The sequence below is a fragment of the Lissotriton helveticus genome, chromosome 8 (assembly GCF_964261635.1).
Source record: "Lissotriton helveticus chromosome 8, aLisHel1.1, whole genome shotgun sequence".
Taxonomy (NCBI): Eukaryota; Metazoa; Chordata; class Amphibia; order Caudata; family Salamandridae; genus Lissotriton; species Lissotriton helveticus.
Window position 1 is genome coordinate 843,528,289 of NC_136069.1, and position 22,584 is coordinate 843,550,872.

Sequence of the window (22,584 nt, forward strand, 5' to 3'; positions counted from 1 at the left end):
TCGATCCAAATACGTTTTACTAGAAAATATCTGGCAAATGTTCTTGGGCACCTAGTAGATTTACGTTTACCTGCCTTTCTATGCATTACCTGAGTTTATATGCATTCACTATGCGGATCAAAAGAGAAAATCGGAAGTAGAGCTATTTTCCGTGGTCCAGACACAGGTTTCATTGAAGGCATTTGGGCTGTAGGAATGTCTGATGCAGAAATTAGAACTAGTGCTGAAATTAAAAAGTCCCAAAAGCAAAAGAAAATGTAAAATCAAGTTTCTTTTCTGGAGAAGGTTTTTGAGTAATCCTGTTGGAGGTGTGTCACATAGCTGTAGTACAGCAGTGGAGAGCATAAATCTACACAGGAACCGCGGTATGCATGACTTGCAGTAGACATCTGAGCAACAGTGGCCTCTCGGTAGAGTGGAGATCAGTGCCCACTGATGTATTAAATACATGGATGATAAAACTGCAAATTGTAAAGTTATTTGGAATATTAAGCCTGAACACTGAAAATGATTCAAAATTGTCAATCTATGAAATAGCAAATGCTATAGAACTAGGTTATCCATGGTGTGATTAAAATTTTTACCCTTACGCAACTAGATGCACTGTGAAGAGAATGAAAATAGTGCAAAGTGTTAAGAAGTCTAGAAGGTAACTGACAGGACTTCTGCTGGATAGTCCTTTGGCAAGAGGAGTTTTTAAAAAGCCCATTGTCTTATAGCTAGTTTCATATTTATGTTTGTTGTTTGTATGCATGCATGCTGCTAGGGTTTTATTTCCTCAGTGCTTACATCAGGCACACAGAAAAAGTGAGTTAAAGTATCATGATTATAAAAACAAACAATTAAAAATCCCAAGACCACGATGTGTCTTGAAATCGATCTGAAATATTAAGAACATTAAAACAATCTGCCCTACTGCTTCTTTATTCAGTCTAGGGGCTGGCAGGTGACTAATACATTTGCTGGCTGGAGACCATGTATTCTCACATTGGTATCTTCTATTATCACAATACAAATCAGTGGATTCTATGTAATAAGTGAAAAATTATCAAGACTCCAATTCATGCAACAATAATTAAGGAACATGAGGAATCATGCCCAGCATGTGTTGTTCAAGGGTATCTTGTTTTTAGATTTTTCTTTCTGACAATCTCTTCTAAGACTAGAGTTTCATCAGTGAACTACAAAATGTTAATTGTATTGTATTGTTGTATTGTAATTGCATTTATATAGCGCTTACTACCCCTGACGAGGCGTCGAAGCGCTTTTTCGGCGGGTAGCACGCTACTCCGGGATCCACAGAGGATTAGTGTTGAATTAGTATAGTGAAACATGCAAGTACATTTTAAGTGGTGGATAGGTTAGTCAGTTATTTGGATTTGGAATGATAGCAGAAAGATAGAGTAGGACAAAAGTTTGTATTTATTTATCGCTCGCTTGTTGACGCATGCTATTCAGGGAGCCTATAAAGGATTAGTGGTGAATTAATATGGTGAAATATGAGGTAATTTCAGTGGAGGATATTAGTCTGTTACTTGGAGTGAGAAGGATAGCGGATGGATAAAAGGGGAAGAAAGATTTGCATTCATAAAGCACTTGTTACCTCTGATGGGTGTTGAAGCGCTTTTTTGGCGAGTAGCACGCAACTCCGGAACCCATAAAGGATTAGTGTTGAAAATTAGTATAGTATAAATATGAAGTAATTTGAGTAGTAGATATGTTATTCAGTTATTTGGGCAGTATATTAGTATAGTTGAATATGGAATATGAAATTTGAGAAGTGAACATGTTAATTTTGATAGTAAAAGGATAGTGGGGGGGATAAAAGAGTCTAAGATATAATCAATGTTTTAATAACAGTTGGATTCAATTAATGAAACTGCCCAGGAATCTCTTTCTAAAGTAGGTGGGTTGCACTAAACTTTTATTCTAGAGCAGTGAGGACTCCTACTAATCATTACTGGAAACTAGGGACCCCCCACTGAATCATTATTGGAATCCAGCGACCTCAAATGAGTCACTATTTGCATCTAGGGACCCCTGCCTAGGCAATTTAGATGATTTGAACCGGAAAACAATGCACAAAAATACAGAAACAAGCATCCATCAATCAAATACGCATATGATGAAATATTTTATTTAATTCACAAACAAATATTTATTTATTTTTATCTAAATTTTAATGGGAAGGTTGGGACTTTTTTTTAAATCAACTGTCCATATTATATTCTGTTCGATATGCTTGCACTCCTTCATCCTGCATTGTTAGTCTCCAATTTTGAAGGCCTTCACATTTACCGAATGTTTTAATTTGTTGAATTTTACTGTTTGCTTCTTTATTTATATACACTTTATTACTCTAATAATATTTAATTTTATAAGCGGTCTGCGGACCCACTGAGCGGGCGATACAGACCCCCAGGGGTCCCAGAACCACATGCAAAGAACCACTGTTCTAGAGTACAGACTATGCCAAAACATAAATGGCATCAGATAATTTAGATAAAGCCACACAACTTCTTAATCCAAATCTTCTTTTAGAGGTTCCAACAATGAAACCACCACATTGTAAAAATAAATAATTTATTCACAAAACAGTTTACTTTAACAAAGTCTCAGCTTCACAACTGTACCACCAATACAGAATTATTGTGGACATTTTCACAACACTCTTAACACATTTTCAGATGAGTTATAATTGCACAAGCTGTAAAAGATGGTGATTTTTAATTAGAATGTTAAACAATGACATTTCTAGTTAGGAATCCAAGTCTGGTCTTTCTCTTATTGTGAAGTTATATACTTTCCTTTATTATCTGTTGCACACACAGAGTCTCACATTTGCATGCACGCAGCATTTTGCCACATCATCTTACAATGCTTCTAATGATCTTTCTTCGATAATCGCATTAAGTAAAATAACATACAGCTGAGCAACCCGTTAATAGGAGATGGAGGGATTCAGAAAATTACTGAGGGTTATCTAAGAGACATGGCACTAGGACTTTAGATAAAAGTCTAATTTTACTCTGTTTCAAGTTCTAAGGAGATTGCAATAGACAAGCAACAGTTTGTCATTAATATTGATTCAGGATGTCTAATTGGACAGCTGTTGCTGAACTACTCATCTACTTTTTTTAACAGTTAAGACAAAAAAGGGAAGTGCTGTTAGTCTATCTGTGTCTTTCAGATAATTACAAGAAACAGACCAAGGAAATGCCATGTATTGAACACAGATGTATTGCTAAAGTAGAACTGTAGCCTATAATGATATTTCTCGGCTAGCATTTGCCAACTTCTAAAGAACTTCTGCGACTCTGACCGCATGCAGAATGGAACAGATTGAAGTTTCTGTTGGCGTTTTGCATAGCTGGATTTCCAGCTTGTCCTAGACATGACTTGTTAGTAGATATTCTTCGGCAGGAATTCATCAGTTCATCTTACCAGATGTGATGGGAGAATATTGTTAGAGGTTGGGTGATACAAAGCAACCATTCATTGACAAACAGAAACCATGCCTCAAACAAAAGGGTACAAACTATAAAACACTGCAGCTTCCTCCTCTGCATTTGAGGCATTTTGCCATGGTATACAACATGTGGACAGCAACCAAGGCAACAGATCTGATAAACATAACTTCCACAGGGAAAGGACTGTTCCAACAGGAGAACAATTAATATAGACTATATTGAGGTCAGTTCAACGGCACAAGGCAACATCTTAAAAATAAGAACAAAAATGTTCTCGTATAAATCAACTGTCACCATTTTGATCCAGAAAGGTAGCTTGAAATTGGGGTTGTTGCACATCGTAAGACTTGCAGATTCTTTTATACCGGTTTCCATTTCCTTTGATAGTCTTTGAGTCAAATGTAAAAAAGCAGGAGAACATAGAAAATAAATATTCTTAGTTACGCGTGTTGACTATATTTTGGGCTGCACAGTTCAGGGTTTAACCATGAAGCACTCTGCAACAGTCAAACATCTTCTGAAGATACATTTTTTCAATAGGGTTGATTTATTTTTATTCGATTCAAAACTTTATACACTATTCCCTCTGCTCTTCGACCTTGCTCTGCTTCGTGACCTTCCTTTGCTGCTTGATCGTTTTCTGCTCCTCGACCTTCCTTTGCTCCTTGACCTTCCTTTGCTCCTGGACCTTCCTCTGCTCCTGGACCTTCCCCTGCTCCTGGACCTTCCCCTGCTCCTGGACCTTCCCCTGCTCCAGGACCTTCCCCTGCTCCTGGACCTTCCCCTGCTCCTGGACCTTCCCCTGCTCCTGGACCTTCCCCTGCTCCTGGACCTTCCCCTGCTCCTGGACCTTCCTCTGCTCTTGGACCTTCCTCTGCTCTTGGATCTTCCTCTGCTCTTGGACCTTCCTCGGCTCCTGGACCTCCTCCTACCACGGCTCCTGGATCTTGATGTACTTCTACTTTTGTTCTTCTCCTTTTGTCTCCCTCTGCTTCGTGACCGTCTTCTCTCTCTACTTCTGGACCGGGGAGATCGCTCCCTTTTCCTGCTCCAGTAACTGCTCCGTTTCCTTCTCTCTGATTCTCCATTTCTCTTGTAAGAATAATCAGGGCTGGGACTGTGCCATCTCCTGGATCGTCCATGATAGCCCTCGGAGTGACCTGTACGGTCTCTCCTTTCAAAGGGATCAGTCCTAGAAGGTGACATGTGGATGTCTCGGTTGGCTTCCCAAAACTCATTGTTAGGATTTTGGAAAACATGGAGAAAATTGCAATGCTTCCCTCTTGGACACTTCTGCCTTTCAAATAGTCCTATAAAAAGAAAGCACAAATAAACTTAATACATGTACAATTAACACATCAACAGCATAAAGGCACTTTATGTTTATGTTTATTGATTTATATAGCGCTGAATCACCCATGAGGGTATCTCGGCGCTTGGAACTTTGACAGCATAACAGGACCATGAATTAGAAGAGATAAGTTTTTAACATCTTTCTGAATTGGGTCAAACGGGGACAAGCCCGTAAATGTAACGGCAAGTGATTCCAAAACACCGGAGCCAGGTAAGAGAATGCTTTCTCTCCACTGCGCGCCTTTTTTATCCTAGGGATAGTGATCAAAAGCTCCGAACTGGACCTGAGTGATCGCACGGGGGAGTAAGGGGTCAGTTTGCAAGTCAGATACATGGGCCCTTGCCCTCTGATAGCTTTGTAGATCATACAGCCTATTTTGAATTGTATTCTTTTTAATATGGGGAGCCAGTGGAGTTGATTCAGGAGAGGTTCTGAGGGAGTTCTAGCAGGGGCATCGACAGTGAGGCGGGCAGCAGTGTTCTGGACTACCTGTAGTCTCTTTATGGAAACACTGTTAGCTGAAAACATGAGGGCATTATTAATCAAAACACACCAAAACAAATGTTTGTTAAAAATAGACTAGTTTCACAGTTTTAAATCGGAAATCTAGTGACCCCTGCTGAGCATGCCATTGCCACAAACCTCTAACATGGGTTCAAGTCAACCTAAAGTTGCTTGATATTAAGATTACTAGAGTGGGGAGTTTTAAAAGGCACTGAGTTTTAAAACAAATTGTCTTTTTTGTGACTTGGACATTGCCCCTCTCTCAGAAGACCCTGCTAGAGCTTCTGCCACTCTGACCGTCAGCAGCTAAACCCTCTGCACAACCTTGCGTTTTTGATTTCTCGCTGCAGTGATATGCTGTACTTTGCTATTTTAAAAACCTAATCATCTATTGATGCAATCATAAAAGATATGAATGGAAGTGAGCTCTGAAGGCACGCACTTCAAAATATAGTAAATGAGACTTGTAAAAATTAAGTAATTGTAAATCTAAATTACACTGCTGCTACAAAAAGTGTAAATAGAATGTCCTTCACTCTGTGCTTAATTCAAGGCAAGAGGATGGGTGGGTCTTGAGCGGAAATCTGATGAATATATTAAATGCAACAGAAAAGTAATCAAGCATTGCTATGGAGCAGGATAATTATGAATGCCTGTGCTCAATGCAAGTGCATGAGATAAAGCTTGAAAACTGAATAATTCTGGTACGTTTTGATAACAATAGTTTTGCAGCTTGTAACATGTCTACCTGCTGTGCAGCATATTGAGCCATCAAGTGGTGTGCAGTTTTCAAATAGCCCTGGGTTGCTTGGGCCCTCACAGAGGCTTGGGGAAGGGTCTGCATGTCCCCTGCCTCACCTAATAATCTGCATTTACCCTCCCCCCCACACTGGCCCAGGCCCACCCAGGTTTTTTATTTTTCCTAACGAAGGAGCACACTTTTTTAACATTTTACAGAAGTTCCTAGAGGCATAGGGTGTATTCTTTGCTCCATATTCTGTGAGTTTAATGAATAAACTAAGTAGAAACCCCACATGGCATGGAATGCATATGCTACCCACAGGATATTTGATACAACTCTGCATTGTAAATTGTCTTTGACTTATTTAAGGAAATGCCTCTTTTCCTATGGTCAACCACTAGTTTTTGGACTGATTTTACAACTCTGAGAGTGCACTGAGGCATCCTAACTCTAAAAGTGTATGTTGAATTGGCTTACCCAATAGGAGTAGACTAGCTTACCTATAAGTCCCTAGTATATGGTACCAAGGGTACCCATGGAATGTAAGATAAAAGGTCACCCTAGAGATTGCAGCACTGATTGTGCCACTTTGGTTGCGTAGCACATAAAAAGTATCCATGCATACTGGAATAGCAGTTTTAAACTGCTAGTCCGCCTTTGCCATTTAAAGCAATGGCAAACCCAAGCCTCCCCCTGCAATATGTGTAAGTCACCCCTATGACAGGCCTACCGACCCTGAGTGTAGCTTATTTCACGGGCAGAACATGTATTTTACTGTTCTAAAAGTAAAAACACAAAACTGTCCTTTTTACAACTTCAACAGCCACAGGATTACACACTGACCCCATTAGCTGTACTAACTTGTGAATGGTGCAACAAAAATTGATAGTCCAAGGTATTAAGCAACTTGATACATTAAGCACAACTTGGTTCTCAAGTTGGAATTAATGTAACATGACACTAATGACTCCCAAGAAAAGAGAAAATAGAAGCCTGCACTGGAGAGAGGTGTTAACGCCCTCCTGCAAAAAGCTACAAGGGTATTGGTACTAAAGATGAGCTTCAAAGGAGAAGCAGCCTTTGAAGTGCAAATGGGTAACACTTGGGAGAGGGGTTGCTTCATTGTCTTGGTAGACAGGCTGGAACTAGGGATAAGGAATGGGAAACCAGTTGACAAACTGGTTTTCATGGGTGTGTAGCCTACTTGGTAGCTACACCTCTGGGTTGGCCTAGGGAACTGTGGCTGCTGACAGAGGGGCCGTGTGATGTTGGTAGTGGGCAGAATGATGCATCTTGGGATAGCAAGATGCCACACTTCACAGTAAGTAATGATTTAATTAATTAAAACTATTACAAAAGGTGTCATAACCCATAAAATTCAAGTACAATAGCATTTGTCGGCCCAGTGTTCATAAAAAGGTTACGTGCATTATCAAATGTGAGGTAAAATATGACCATAGCGCGGGCACAATGAAATACCTTTCATGTGTACACTGTAAAAACTTGTTGGCGAAAACTAGTAATACACAACGGCACCTGATAAGTGTCCCTTAGGTTTGCTGTGTTCTTTAAATGGGCCGCATCTAAAAACGTGCAATGTGCAGTGGGGTATGTTACTGTGCAAACCTGTCCAAAACTGTTGAGCGGCTGCTGTGCTTATGAGTCTTTCGAGCAACCAGCAGGGTACACATGAACTTGTGTTGGAGGCCGCAGCTGTAGTGCATGGAACCTTGTTGCGGTCACTTCAGAAAGTGTAGGGTGCATAATATAGGGAGTTATTCGTGCTGGGTCAGGTTTATTACGAGGGACAGATTCACCCGTGCCTTAAAGTGCTAGCTGTAGAAGCACAGTCCTGAATTCACTTGTGATGTTGCTGAATTCTAAGTCCTTCTGGGTTATACCATGGGTTAAAGGGCAGAGAGTTTGTTGTGGAAGCATAGTCCCGATTTCACTTATAGTGTTGATGAAAAAGTCCTTTTCACTGGGAAGAATTAGCTTATTAATTATTCTTCGTGCTTAATTGGGTTCATTTCAAGGCGCAAGCACAGCCATAGCGTAATGTGCTAAGTGCCAATTGTAGGAGCATAGTCCCTTTTACACTCACGAAATCTCAGTATTCTGAATTCTCCCGATTTTAAATGTGTTAGCTGCACCGTCAGTGTTTGGGAGTGTCTGGGCGGTTGGCAGCCTTTGAGTTAGCTCAATATATTTGGGAAACCTTGCCAGCTCAGTGGGGGTGTCCAGGTTAAAAAGCAGTTATTTTGCTTTCCTGCATGAATGGGCCCCGTATTTTAATAGTGGCTTTATTTAAGTGTGGCATGCATTTAGAAGGACCAGGCATGTCCACATCAGATGGTCCAAGGATTCCTCCTTTAAGTGGCATAGTCTACATGTACCGATATTCACACACGACATCCAGCAGCTGACATGTTGCTGGACCCCTGGGTGGAGAGCTCTACGCTCTCCTGGGCCTGCAACAATGCACATCCTTTGGCGAGGTGCTAGGTCTCCCCCCCCCAGAATGAGCAGGGGGAAGCTTCAAAGGCATGCCGCCTCTGTGAGCTTCTCCAGACCATTTGCTGTACTCAGCAACTGGCCCCCACCAGTTCTAACTCCCACTCTGGCAGGAAGACTGGGGGGAAACCCTACGTCAGGAAGGGGGGTGTGCCAGCCTGTGCCAACCCCACCCCTCAGGTGGGAGAGGCGAGGTGAAGCACGACCCCGGGCTCCGGCCATCTTGGAGATAAGGAGCTCTGCCAAATCCCAGCTAGACCCTCCTCGACGAACCAGACGACGCCTGCAGCCTCAGAACTAGGGACCCCTCCAACCGCGACCAGCTGATGGTAAGATTTTCCGACACCCAAAGACACCCTTGCACCCGGCGCCCTGCGGCTCCCTGTGCCCTCCTTTGGGGTAACTACCTCTTCTCCAAGATCCCAACTTACCTCTCGAAGTGGTGGTCACACCTGAAGAATCCCCGTCCCCGAGTATGCAACCTTTGTTCCTTTTTTACCTTTCCTATTGAATAACATTGAGCGCCCGACAGCTCAAAAGCACCCTGCACCCAGCCGCCCGAGTGCCTCTGGGAGTGCAACCTTTGCCCTATCCTACTTCCCCCTTTGCCCTGAGCAAGTGACCAGGAGCCCAGCTCCCACAGCCGCGTGGCCTGCTAGCCAGCAGCCACCAACTGGAGGCCCCCTGCCCCTCATTGGATAATATTGGGCCTAACTACCTCTGCACCCGGCTGCCCCTGTGCCGCTGAGGGTGTACCAACTGTACCTACCTGACCCTGGGGGACCCCTGAGTCTATGCCCAGAACCTTAACTTCACCAGTCGAGTACTCACCTGGAAACGGGTAACTCACTTACCTGCCATTGGATAACATTGACTGGTTTGACTCGAAAAATCTTCCAAGTGTGAAGTTTTGAAAACTTAAAATATTCCTAGAAAATCAGCCGAATTCCGAAGTACTCACCTGGGATCAGGAGGGGAGCCAGTACTGTATCTTGTAGCCCAGTACTGAACCGCAAAAGTAATCCTAACCGGGTTTCTTAGTAACCTGCATTTACTCCATAGGAATCCATTGTCTGCTTTTCTGTGAAATGTCTTCTGTCTACTTTTAAAAACTTGAAATATTCTTTAAAAATCGTACTAGCTATTGAAACGTAATAACTTACCTGTCTCAAATAGAGATCCCAGTGCTGGACCCAGGAGCCCAGTACTGGATAACAAAAGTAACGAGAACATACTTTACCTGTAACCTGAATTTTCTGCAATTGGATAACATTGCCAGATTTTCATTGAAAAGTTTCTAAGTGTGAACTTTTAAAATATCTTTTTATTCCTTAAAAATCATTGCAATAACCAAAACGTTTTTACTAAACTGTTTCCAGCTTAGAGCCCAGGACTGAATCTAGGATCCAGTCCTGGACTTACAAAAGTAATCTACAAAGTAATCATCTGTAATTGTGTAGAAAACCCCATTGAGCTCAATGCTAAATTGTGTGTAGAACTGTGTTGCCTAGTGCAACCCCTGTACCTATTGTGTTTACCAAGTCATTGCATTTCTGCAAAACAATAGCCTGAGAACACCCATCACTGAGAAAAGTATATTTTTACACCTGTTGGTTCTACAAATAAAACAACTATATCTTTTGATATAAAAGCAATTGGCCTGGAGTTCAGTCCTTGAGTGTGTGAAACCTTTTGCTGACTGAGTGTGTACAACAAATGCTTTACACTCTCCTCTGCTACTGCCTTACTTCTCGACCTAGCTACCACTTTGGAGAGTAAGGTCAGCCCTGACTTTAACCTCTGTTATACCTCTGGGGATTGTGGACTCTGTACACCTGTACCTTACTAGGGTCCAGTATATACAGTGCCACTTTCTCACAATACTAGAGAATTATGGGCATATGAAGGGATTTGGAAGATGTGTTTATAGGCCCGGCATTACCCCCGCTCCATGCTATTCACTAAAGCCCCAGGGATCGTATTTGACCATATCAAATGAAGGGTAGGATATTTCCTCTCATTGCCTTCCGTATAGCTTCAGTGGTTGGTCTGTACAAAGTAGAGTGCAGTTTACACAAGGCATAAGTCACCGCCTTAACATTTTCTTCAGTACAGGTAATGTGCAACTTAGGCTTACCGTTGCTTGCAAACCACATACCCAGATAAGTGCAGGAGCACTCCTTATTTTCAAATTTCCCAATCCCCACTGCAACTTGTGCTTGTTAGGGTAGCGCCCAAACATGACAACCTTTGTGTTCTTGCAGTTCTTCACCAGTTTGTTGTTGATGTAAGTATTTAGCGCATCCAGGGCTCTCTCCATTCACACCTTCGTGTGATCCATCAGTACCATATCATCAGCGTACTGCAGTGGTTCCCAAACTTTTTTGACCTGTGGCTCCCTTGACCTAATTGGCAGTTGGCCGTGGCTCCCTACCATTTTTTTACCGGCGCACACTTTGGGAACCACTGGTCTACATGAAGAATGAAGCCTAGACGTGATGAAGGATTCAGAGAGTAGCCATCACCATCATAAAACTTTATTTGCAATCACAAAGATCTTATAAAGTACATCTCAATGCATACGGCACAATCATAGAGTAGCATAAAGCACTCACACTAAAAGTAAACAGGCTAGAGAAAGGCTCAAGGAGCTCTGTGGCGTGACAAGACGTTTACGTGGGGTGGGCTCTGATGAACCCAAGATAGCTCACCAGATCCCATCTACCTAGTGTTTTAAGTGGTACAGATGCTGGCATTGATTCTTTAATGATGGGCAACTGAACTGCAGTGCAATATGTTTGATGCTTTCTGATTGATCAAATGATTTCTCATACGACAGGAGACATTACTGGCTGTTATTCTAATGGGATATGACGATAGATTATTTTGTAGCAGAGAATGCACCAGAAAGCAAGACTCACTTGGGGTGCTAGAATATTGTGTAATGACAAAGTCCAGTTCTCGCTTACCCGTTCAACTGATCTCCTCCAAAGTAAAAGGCCATAGCTTCATGACAGTTGGGTAGAGTAAAATCTCATCCATGTCGGCAATCATGCTGGCTTTATTTCTTTAACCTCATGCGTGCGGCGTTTTTTCCCGCCGTGCGCTGAGTTTTTTAAAAACCCGCGTTACATGGCGAGCTCAGCTCGTCATGAGCGTACGACAGGCGTACCTCATGACGAGCTGAGCTCGTCATGAGCGTCGAAGGGGTTAAAGATCAGAACAGCTGAACCATCTATAAGCAGTGTAGCTGATATTCAATCAAACAGATTTGAAAACAATGAACCGAAGAAGGAAAGAATTAATCCAAACAAAGTCTTAAAGCCAATAAATAAACCAGAACAGAGATTCTTAAAAACATGGATTATGCCTATTCTTTTGAAAAACGGAATATGGAGTGCAATAAGTCAGTAGAATCTGGTTGAGATTGTATAAATACTTGTGCAAAGAAAGTGTTTGAAAGCCATTGTTAATCAATTTAAAAGTGCTCTGCATTCTTTTTTTGTCTGTTTCTCTAATTCATTCTGCAGCTCCTCTTTCAGAGCATGCTGCACTCTTTTATAGCAGCATATATCAGAGTATATATAAATCTTTTGTTTCTACAGGATGTAGTCCCTGGAAAACATTCATTCATCCATGTCTATGCTGAGCATTAATAGGTTTTCTTTCATAGCATTCAAACAAAAATGAGAGAGCTAACTCTGACCAGCTTTTATACACTGTACTTAATGACAGTGATGGGAGAATATATGTTATCTTTGGGATTGAAGTTGTGTGCACACGCGCCACTTGAGCTATGGCATGTGTTCTTATTTTCATTGCTTGTTATTGTATGAAGTAGACACGAGTTGTACACATTGTGTGAGGCTCGTGTCGGTTTCATATGCTGCTTCCATGGGGCAGGTTGTTGTGGGGGTTTGGATTGTGTCTGTGGGAGTGTTGTACACCTTGTGGTGGGATCTACATATGAGGATGTACATATGGTGTGCGGGTGGTCGTTACAAGTTATTCAAGTACTTGACCGGTTTTGGTTTCTCACTTCGTTGTACAATAAATGTGAAGTTGCATTAAAAAAACTTTGTAGCAGTCACTTAACTGCCTTTGAGGTAACTCCGACAATAAAATGCTCACTCTAGCAGTTAGTTATTCGTGCCAGGGAATAAAAGATTCATTTCTCGGTTGAGTTTTCCTTCTCCTTCAAGAAAGGACTCGTCTGTCGGTTGGTCCATGGAAGTTATCTGCATTCCGAAGGATGCCTCGTTTAACTTTACGCTGCTCTGAACCCGGAGATATTTCTATCTAGCCAAGCCCCCCTGGGGGTCCGAATAAAGAGGCACCCTTGATCTGGGGAGTGACCACTCATCATGGCCCATTAGCTGTAATCACAGCCCCCCTGCACAGGAGGCCCCGCTCTGGCCGGGATTATTTGCAAGGACAATGGGAGTCCAGTCCAGTAATGCCCTCCCAATTCCCTCAAACGGGCTCTGACTCCCTGCTGCCCTCCCACCTCACCCGGGCTCTCACTCCCTGCTCTGCCCTCCCACTTCACCGGGCTCTCAATCCCTGCTGCCCTCTGTCACCTCACCCGGCTCTCACTCCCTGCTGCCCTCCCACCTCACGCGTGCTCTCACTCCCTGCTCTGCCCTCCCACCTCACCGGGCTCTCACTCTCTGCTCTGCCCTCCCACCTCACCCATCTCTCACTCCCTGCAGCCCTCCCACCTTAACCGGGCACTCACTCCCTGCTGCCCTCCCACCTCACCCGGGCTCTCAATCCCTATTCTGCCCTCCCACCTCACCGGGCTCTCACTCCCTGCTGCCCTTCCCCCTCACCCGGGCTCTCACTCCCTGCTGCCCTCCCACCTCACCCGGGCTCTCACTCCCTGCTGCCCTCTCACCTCACCGGGCTCTCATTCCCAGCTGCCCTCCCACCTCACCCGGGCTCTCACTCCCTACTCTGCCCTCCCACCTCACCGGGCTCACACTCCCTGCTGCCCTCCCCCCTCACCCGGGCTCTCACTCCCTGCTGCACTCCCACCTCACCCGGGCTCTCACTCCCTGCTGCCCTCTCACCTCACCGGGCTCTCATTCCCAGCTGCCCTCCCACCTCACCCGGGCTCTCACTCCCTACTCTGCCCTCCCACCTCACCGGGCTCTCACTCCCTGCTGCCCTCCCACCTCACCCGGGCTCTCACTCCCTGCTCTGCCCTCCCACCTCACCGGGCTCTCACTCACTGCTGCCCTCCCACCTCACCCGGCTCTTACTCCCTGCTCTGCCCTCCACCCTCACCGGACTCTCAGTCTCTGCTGTCCTCTCCCCTCCCCTCCCCCTGTGTGTGTCAGCCCGGGCTGACACAGCCTCCTGGGCACACACACAGCCGCACCACAGTACTTTACGGGTCTCTAAAACACCATTTGTTTGTTAATGAGGCTTTGTTCACCTCTTCTTAGCGCCCCTGCAGCTCCACTCTGACTGTGGCTGGAATCGCCTGGCCCCCACAGAGCAGTCTCTCTGAGTCCACACTGCTGCAACCAGTGGTGTTTGCTGAAGCTTTAAAAACAGAACACAGGTGCGATGTCTATAAGGTCCGCGGGTCGCCATGGCAGGCTTGCCGGGCTGCTAGCGACCCTCGGCCCGCACTTTGAGTACCCTTGCTCTAAACCATCAGGAGCCACCTGCGAGAGAACCGCACCAAGCCCGCTTTCAGAAGCATCAGTCTGTTACAAAAAAAACTCAGGTGACTGCAAGATGAGACCAGAGGAAATGGCTCTTTTTAACTCCATAAAAGCATGTAGGGCTTCAGGAGGAGGATGCACGAGATCCTTCACTTTGACATCCTTCCTCAAGAGATTAGTAAGAGGGGTAGCCAATTCAGAAAATTGGGGTATAAACCGGCAATAATAGCCAAGTAGGCCCAGCAAAGCTCTAACCTCTTTCTTTGTGACAGGAAAAGGGGCCTGAGATATTGCTCTGGCTTTTTCCTCCTGGGGTTCGATGTAACCGTTCCCCAGAAGAAAACCTAGGTATTTTACCTTTTGGAACCCGGCCTTGGATTTTTTTGCATTTATATGTAGGCCGGCTGACTGGAGGGCCTGAAAAACGAGACGGCAATGTTGGATATAAGTTTCCCAAGTGGGGCTAAAAATTACTATGTCATCTAAGTATGCCGATGAGTAGGCTTGATGGTTGGCAGAACTCGGTTCATGAGACGCTGAAAGGTGGCAGGGGCCCCGTGCAATCCAAAAGGTAGGACCGTAAATTCAAACAAGCCACAGGGTGTTGAGAAGGCTGTTTTTTCCTGATCCTGGGGGTTCAGAGGCACCTGCCAATAGCCCTTCATAAGGGCAAGTTTTATAATATACTGTGCTTTACCCAGTCTTTCAATTAACTCATCCGCATGGGGAAGAGGATAAGAGCCGCACTTGGATATTGCGTTGACGGCTCTAAAGTCTATGCAAAACCGAACAGAGCCGTCCGGTTTTGGTACCAGCACAATTGGAGATGACCACTCGCTCTGGGACGGTCGTATCACTCCTAAGTCAAGCATGTGTTTTACCTCCTGTTCTATGGCCTCACGTCTGGCAGCAGGGATACAGTAGGGTTTTTGTTTGACAATCTTACCCGGCTGGGTAGGGATGGAATGGTACGTTAAGGTAGTACGGCCTGGCAGGTCTGAGAACAGGGAAGCAAACAGACTTAAGGGTGTCTTGTAGGGCATCCCGCTGTACAGGAGAGAGCTCTGGATTGACTGGTAGTTGGGATAGCGGGCGATCGATGTTAGGCGGAAGATTTACTCAGTGAAGATCCCAGGGGAGAGGGCCCAGCCATTTCTTTAGGAGATTGATATGGTATAGCTGTGTTCGTTTGAGAGTGATTTGGACCTGATAGGAGGTCAAACCAACCTTTTCGACAATCTGATAGGGACCTTGGCAGCCTGTTTTTACCTTAGTAAGACCAGAAGGCATAAGGACCAACACCCAATCCCCTTTTTTTAAGTGGCGCCACTTTTTCCCTTGGTTGTAAAAGATTTGTTGTTTGCTCTGAGCCTTCTCTAGATTTGCATCAGCGAAATCCCTTCGTTTTTGTAACTTGCTACGAAGGCTTTGAGTGTACTCCAAAAAGGATCTGGTCTTCTTCCTTTTCTTGCTCCCAGTATTCCTTCGTGATCTCCAGTAGGCTTCGGGGTTCTCGCCCATAGAGAAGTTGGAAGGGAGAGCAACCCAAACTAGCCTGTGTTTGGCTCCTGATCACGTATAAGGCTAAAGGAAGAAGCATGTCCCACTCCTTTCCCTCTAGACTCAATAATTTCTTTAATGTCAGTTTCAGGGTGGAATTGTATCGTTCACACAGACCGTCTGTCTGGGGATGGTAGACTGTCGTTTTTATGTGGGAGATGTCAAGTGATTTGCATACCTGCCTCATCACCCTGGAGACAAACGGGGTCCCCTGATCGGTGACAATTTCACGAGGGAAGCCAACTCGGGAGAACAATTCCAGAAGCCAATCGCTAATGTTCTAGCTGGTTGGGGCACGCAAGGGGAAGGCTTTGCGATATCGGGTGGCATAATCGATGACTATCAAGGCGTAAAGATGGCTTTTTTTTGTTCTGGGTAATGGACCTATAAGGTCCATGCCTATCCTCTCAAAGGGGGTTCCTATAATGGGGAGAGGTTGCAAAGGTACGGGCGGTGGTTTGTATGGGTTCCTCTTTTGGCATATTTCACATTCTTGATGTAGGAAGGTGGCTACCTGACTATGGTTACCCCAGATTTTTTGCCTGTGTTTAGCTGGTTTTTTGACTTAGTTGACCTGGTTCCCTGCTAATCAGGGCCCCAGGCCATCTTCTCTCTCTGTAAAATGGATTCCATGTACCCTAGGTACATACCCCAATTGGAAATGGACTCCTTGTCAGCCCCTGTATAATGCACTATAGGTGCCCAGGGCATAGGGGCCACCAAGGCCTACCAGGGGCTGCAGCATATCTTTTGCCACCCCTAGCTGGTTCTTAAATTGACACAACTGGCTGATCACTCAGCTGGGGTAAGGTGGTGTAATCACCCCTTACTTAGATATAGTATACCTATATCTAAACCTATATCTGGACACATATAAACCTGTGAGCCACTCCTATGGAAGGCCTCATCAATCCTGGAGGCAGAGTGCGTGGTTGTGAGAAGTTGGCCTGATAGGTGATGTTTCCAATTCTGGAACCACCTGTTATCAGACCAAACAATCCCTTATGGTGTCTGGTTGTAAGTCAACCTTATTAGACAAGCTATCCTAGGGGTAGCATGGACTAAGCAGCCTAAAGGCTTAACTTAAGAGGTCGTGTTAAGCGAGCTGTTTTACCACATACAATCCTGTAATATCAAATGAAAGGACACCACACAAGTATATATTATAAAAATATATGTATTTATTACTAAAAACAATCCCCAGTATTCTTTATGAATAAAGGGGCACAAGCGTTAAATCAAAAGCACAGTTTAAACATACAAAGTTGCACAATTATGGATGAGGGCGGGGGCCAATCAAACCATATACTAAACAAGTGGTATAAGAGATACCAATCGAACAGTGGTTAGGCCTAGGGCCTAGGGAATCGCTGGGAGCAGTCGGGACAAGCAGTGCTGAAGTCGGGAAAAGCCCGCGGGATTCGGGTGCAGTGCGGAAAGCGCACGCATGCACCAATGTTAACCAATGGTGCGTAAAAGTTGTAGAGTTAAAGTTTAAGGACACTTCCGCTGAACCTAGAGGAACAAAACTTGAGACACAGACCCTAGAGATGTGTACCAGTGTGGGAACACCGGCGGAGCAAAGTTACCTCACCCACAGGAAGCGGGTGCACAGGGTCGAAGTTGAGTCGGGTTTCGTCACGCAGGCTCTTGGTGCTTGAAGCTGAAAGGGCTGCAGGCGGGGTGAAAGAAGTGTTCGGTGGAGTCCAAGGGTGGACTCAAGTCGAAAAGTACCTGAAAGCAGAGGGGACAGAGTCTGGGTCACTCAGCCGTGACCGGGGTGGAACCAGGACGGAACCAGGCAATGTCGGGCGCAATCAGGTGGTCGTCGAGGAGCTTCTCTCCGCTGTCACGTGGGCTCTAGGGGCATCTACGACGTCCAGGAGCGGGTCACGATCTGTCCCACGCAGGCTCTCGCCGTCGGCGCTGTCGGCTTCAGGATTGGAGCAAACAACACTTGGCAAAAGCAATCCACGCGGAACCGGGAGATTGCTTCTCACTCGAACCAGGAGGGTCAGAGTGGGGGCTCCTTTTCAGGGGAGCTGGTGCAAATCTGGAGCAACCAGATTCACAGGTCGAATTTCAAAGTTGGTCGGCACAGGGGCTACTAGCCGGCTGGCAAGTGACCGGGCCAACGCGTTGAGCCAAAAGTAGCAGAAGGGCCCCACGCAGCACTCGATGAGTGTAGAGGGGTGAGCTTCGGTGCAAGAGTGGCTCAGGGTTGGGGCTTCTCAAACCCCGGTGTACAGCTTCGAGGATCACTCGTGGGCTGCACGGTCAGCGTCTCGTGGTCTTTTCAAGATGGCGTGCCCCACGCTTCCGGTCGCCTCCACGGGTCTCAGCTCTGCAGGGACTGTGGATCGGGCTGTTGGAAGGCAGGCAAGCTTGATCTCGTCGATCTCAGTCGCTCGAGTTCTGGCGGGAACTGCGACAAAGCAGACGTCGATGGCTGGATGGTGCCTGTTTACACAGGGTGGTCACTCCTTGACCACAAGGGAGATTCTTCGGGCTTCTACGTCGAGTAGGATGTCGAAGGGTCCAGAGTTTCGTTTCTTATGTTTCATCAGGATAATCTGAAGTGTCTTGGCACTGCTCCCACTCTTATTCGAATCTGGGGGGCTGGATTACCTGCTAGGTCCCCTCCTATGGGTGGGACCCAGGAAGTGGGTGGATACACCCCCTTCCTTTGATCCAGGCCGCCCTGGCACGAGGGCTGGAGTGCCCCAGAACCGGTTTGGCCGGATTATGCAAGGGGCAGCCTTGTGCGCCCCAAGCAGTGTCTGGTTTCTTTCAAACCTCCCTGCTACAATCCACTATCTCCTGTCTGGAGGGTGGTAACACCCCCCTGCGACAGGAAACCCTTTGTCCAGGCCCCATTTGGCTGAGTTTCGGTCAGCTTCAGGGGGTCAGACTTCTGTCTGTGGCAGAGGCATCCATTTTGTGGATCTAAGGTCCTTTTAGAAATTAACCGCATTTAAGTAAAGTAACATGTCTTACCCCTCTAGAGGGGTGGAATGCTATCCCCGTCGCCAGAACTGGCGAGGGGATAGTATTCCAAATCGTATGACACCTTACACGACATGTTTTGATAAAGCCAAACCAAAGTTGCTATATAACCGCGAGGATTATAAGGCACTTAAGAGTATATGGTATGGCCTTATCCTGAAACAGCTTAGGGAGTTGTTCCCGACGGCTGCAGACAGGCTCAGCTCATGCTAGAGCTCCATCTCACATTAAACCACGCACTCTGCCTCCAGGATTGATGAGGCTTTCCATAGGAGTGGCTCACAGGTTTATATGTGTCCAGATATAGGTTTAGATATAGGTATACTATATCTAAGCAAGGGGTGATTACACCACCTTACCCCAGCTGAGTGATCAGCCATTTGTGTCAATTTAAGAACCAGCCAGGGGTGGCAAAAGATATGCTGCAGCCCCTGGTAGGCCTTGGTGGCTCCTATGCCCTGGGCACCTATAGTGCATTATACAGGGGCTGACAAGGAGTCCATTTCCAATTGTGGTATGTACCTAGGGTACATGGAATCCATTTTACAGAGAGAGCAGATGGCCTGGGGCCCTGATTAGCAGGGAACCAGGTCAACTAAGTAAAAAAACCAGCTAAACACAGGCAAAAAATCTGGGGTAACCATAGTCAGGTAGCCACCTTCCTACATAACCCCCCCCCCCCAAACGAAAGGAGATAAGGCTATCCTTGGCCAGGTAAGCCTATATTGCCTGAGTGGCCATATAAGGAAGTACCTGCACTAGCATGGGTACCCCCTGTCTCATGGTCCACTAAGCAGTCCCTCACCCTTTGGGTATTAGAGGGTCTCCACCATAGGGAATCACTACCTTGTGTGTGTTTATGCAAAGTTAAAGGCTGGTTTGGATATGGAGTATTGAAGTGAGGCTCTACTAAGTTAGGGCTTGGCTTCCTCCAATTATCTTCCACCATGTGTGCCTTTCTTTCTTTAACTGAGTTGCACTGTGCTCTCAGGGTCAGCCTCTGGCTACCTAAAGCTGGAGGCTGGGTCCCTCTGTTTGGCTTGCTGGAGGGACAGTTCAGGTTTGGGCCCTTTGGGTCCCAGGTTTGGCTGTGCCCAACAGAATCCATCTGTGGGAGGTCCCTAACTGTTTTCAAGGGGGCTCCCTCAGGAGTTTTTAAAGTTTTCACCTTACTAGGGCTACTAGTTTTGGTGCCCCTAATCTGTTGATGGGGGTGCTTTATTTGACACGGGGCCCTCTGGGTCTCACTGTCCTTCTTGTCCTCTGCAGCCCTGGGCTGGCTAAGGCAAGGGAGAGAGGGGCAGGTTACCTGCTCCAGACTGGGTCCCACCTGAGAAGGGTCCACCGCCATCAGAGGCTCTGTCAGGCCAGGCCTAACAACCTCTGGGGCAGTTCCTTCATCAGGGGTAAGATCAGTTCCCTGAGGAGGCTGATCCTGTCCTAAAGTCTGGTGAGGGGGAGATTTCTCTTCCTCCTCCATGCTCCCAGTTTGTGTGGAGTTATCCATCATTTCAGGCTTCACATCACACATATCAGTTTGAGTTTGGGCTGTGGCCATCACAGCCCCACCAACCTTTTCAGGAGGAGACTCAGTTTGGGTTTCTGCTGTTATCATAACAGCTTTGCTATTCTGTTCAGGAAGAGCTTTTGCTAAAGATGGGGCAGAGAGTTTCTCAGCCCTACCAACCTTTTCAGGAAGGACATCTTGAATTGGGGCTGTAGCCATTACAGCCTCACTAACCTTTCCATTGGAATTTACCATTCTAGAATGGGTTTCCTGTTCAACCTCAGCCCAGGCTGAGATTTCCAAATCATTACCTAGTAGGCAGTCTACAGGCAAGTTGGATGACACTGCCACTCTCTTTGGGCCAATGACACCTCCCCAGCTGAGACTTACTACTGCCATGGGATGATTTGTTTGGATTCCATCAATGTTTGTAACCTGGTATGTGGCACCAGGTAAAAGTTTCTTAGAGGGGACTATGCCATCAGCCATCATGGTGATGCTAGCCCCTGTGTCTCTAAAAGCTTCAACTTTCAAACCATTGATGATGGGTTCTTGTCTATATTTGCTCAAAGTATTTGGGCAATCAGAGAAGTTGGCAAACCCCATGCCAGTCTCATAAACAAGATTATTTGGGGAGGGGGACCTGGATAGGCCAGGGTCCTCCTGGGCTCCAAAAGTAAACCCACCCAGATTCCTGGGTGTGCTCCCACTTCCTGGGGGATTACTGCTGACAGTAACAGGAGGTGTTGGAGCTGGCTTTGGAGGTATATTCTCTTTATTGTTATTCTTGGGACAACAGTTGTCTGTTTTGTAATGCCCAACCAGTTTACAGGCATAACAATAAGGCTTTTTCTCAGTTGAAGAAGTGTCTTGGGACCCACCCCCATTCTTGGAGTTTTGGGGCCCTGGGGACGTCTTTTCTTTATTTTTATCCCCACCCTTATCTTGAGGCTTGGTAGACTCCTTCTTCTGGTTACTGTCCGGATTCTTAGGCCTAATCCTGGTTCTGACCCACTTGTCTGCCTTCTTTCCCAATTCTTGGGGAGAGGTCAGATCAGAGTCCACCAGGTGCTGGTGTAATAGCTGGTTCTGACAATTACTTAGGATCTGCTCCCTCATAATCAAATTATACAATCCTGTAAAGTCATGTACTTTGCTGCCATGTAGCCAACCCTCCAGAGCCTTAGTTGCACAATCAACAAAATCAGTCCAGTCCTGAGTCTGTGTCTTCTGGGTGTCTCTGAACTTCAACCTGTACTGTTCAGTGGTTAAGCCAAACCCATTTATCAGAACACTCTTCAGGACTTTGTAATTGTTTGCATCCTCATGTCTAACAGTGAGGAGCTTATCTCTCCCTTTCTCTGAAAAGGAGTACCATAAGATTGCTGCCCACTGTTCCTCAGGAACCTGCTGTACCATGCAGGCTCTCTCAAGAGCAGTTATCCACTTGTGGATGTCATCCCCTTCCTTGTAGGGGGGCACAATCTTTGTCAGGTTTCTACTATCATAGGACCTGGGTTTCTCTTTAGGAATATTGCTGCCACCAGTGGCATCTAAGCCACACAATTTTTGCTCTCTTGCCAAGGCAAGTCTAGCTTGAGCCAAGGCTACCTCCTCCCTCTCTATTTGGAGTTTGACAGCCCTCATTCTGGCCCTATGCTCTAGCTTTTGAGAAGCAGTCATGCCTCTCTGAGATTCTCTTGAGGCACTAGAAATATGAGAGTCCCCTGAGGGAGATCTCACTCTTCTGTTGCCTGGGAGAATGATATGGTGGGATCTGGGGAGGTGCTGGCCCTCTCCATTTCCCAGTAGGTCTAAGTTGGCCTGGTTAAGCCTGGCAACTAGGACCTGGCTACCCCTCTGATCCTGAACTTCTGGGTCCTCTACATCTGAGTCCTCTTCCCCCTCCTCTCCTTCTTCCTCTTGAGGGGTATCAGTTACAGGGGGGTTCACTCCATCTCCTGACTCTAAGGGAACTTCATCCGCCTTCTCTACGTCATCCTGTTCTAGAATGGCTATCAGGATAGGACAGGTGGGACTTCTGCCCCTTTTTAACCCTCTTGAGATGCACAAGGCAATCAAGTCCTTTCGGGTTAATTTGTCATAGCTGGAAGTTGCCTGGGTAAGGTCAACTGTCACAGGAGCAGACCCTGAGGCTATTCCTGTGTCAGACATGACTCTAGTGTGGTGTAAGTGATGCACCTACCTACACTAAGTGTTTCCCTACTGTACCTTGCTAGTGAGTTGTAGTC

The 22,584-nt window shown here is 46.0% G+C and overlaps 1 protein-coding gene across 1 annotated transcript in view; it reads right to left on the bottom strand.

The window, feature by feature from the left end:
- Positions 1 to 2,569: 2,569 nt before the first annotated feature.
- Positions 2,570 to 22,584, bottom strand: part of ZRSR2 (zinc finger CCCH-type, RNA binding motif and serine/arginine rich 2) — a 211,488-nt gene continuing 191,473 nt past the window's right edge. The window contains exon 11 of the mRNA XM_078657650.1: positions 2,570 to 4,780. Within this exon, the coding sequence (XP_078513776.1) occupies positions 4,041 to 4,780 (740 nt within the window). The 3' untranslated portion in view covers positions 2,570 to 4,040. The remainder of the gene's footprint in view (positions 4,781 to 22,584) is intronic.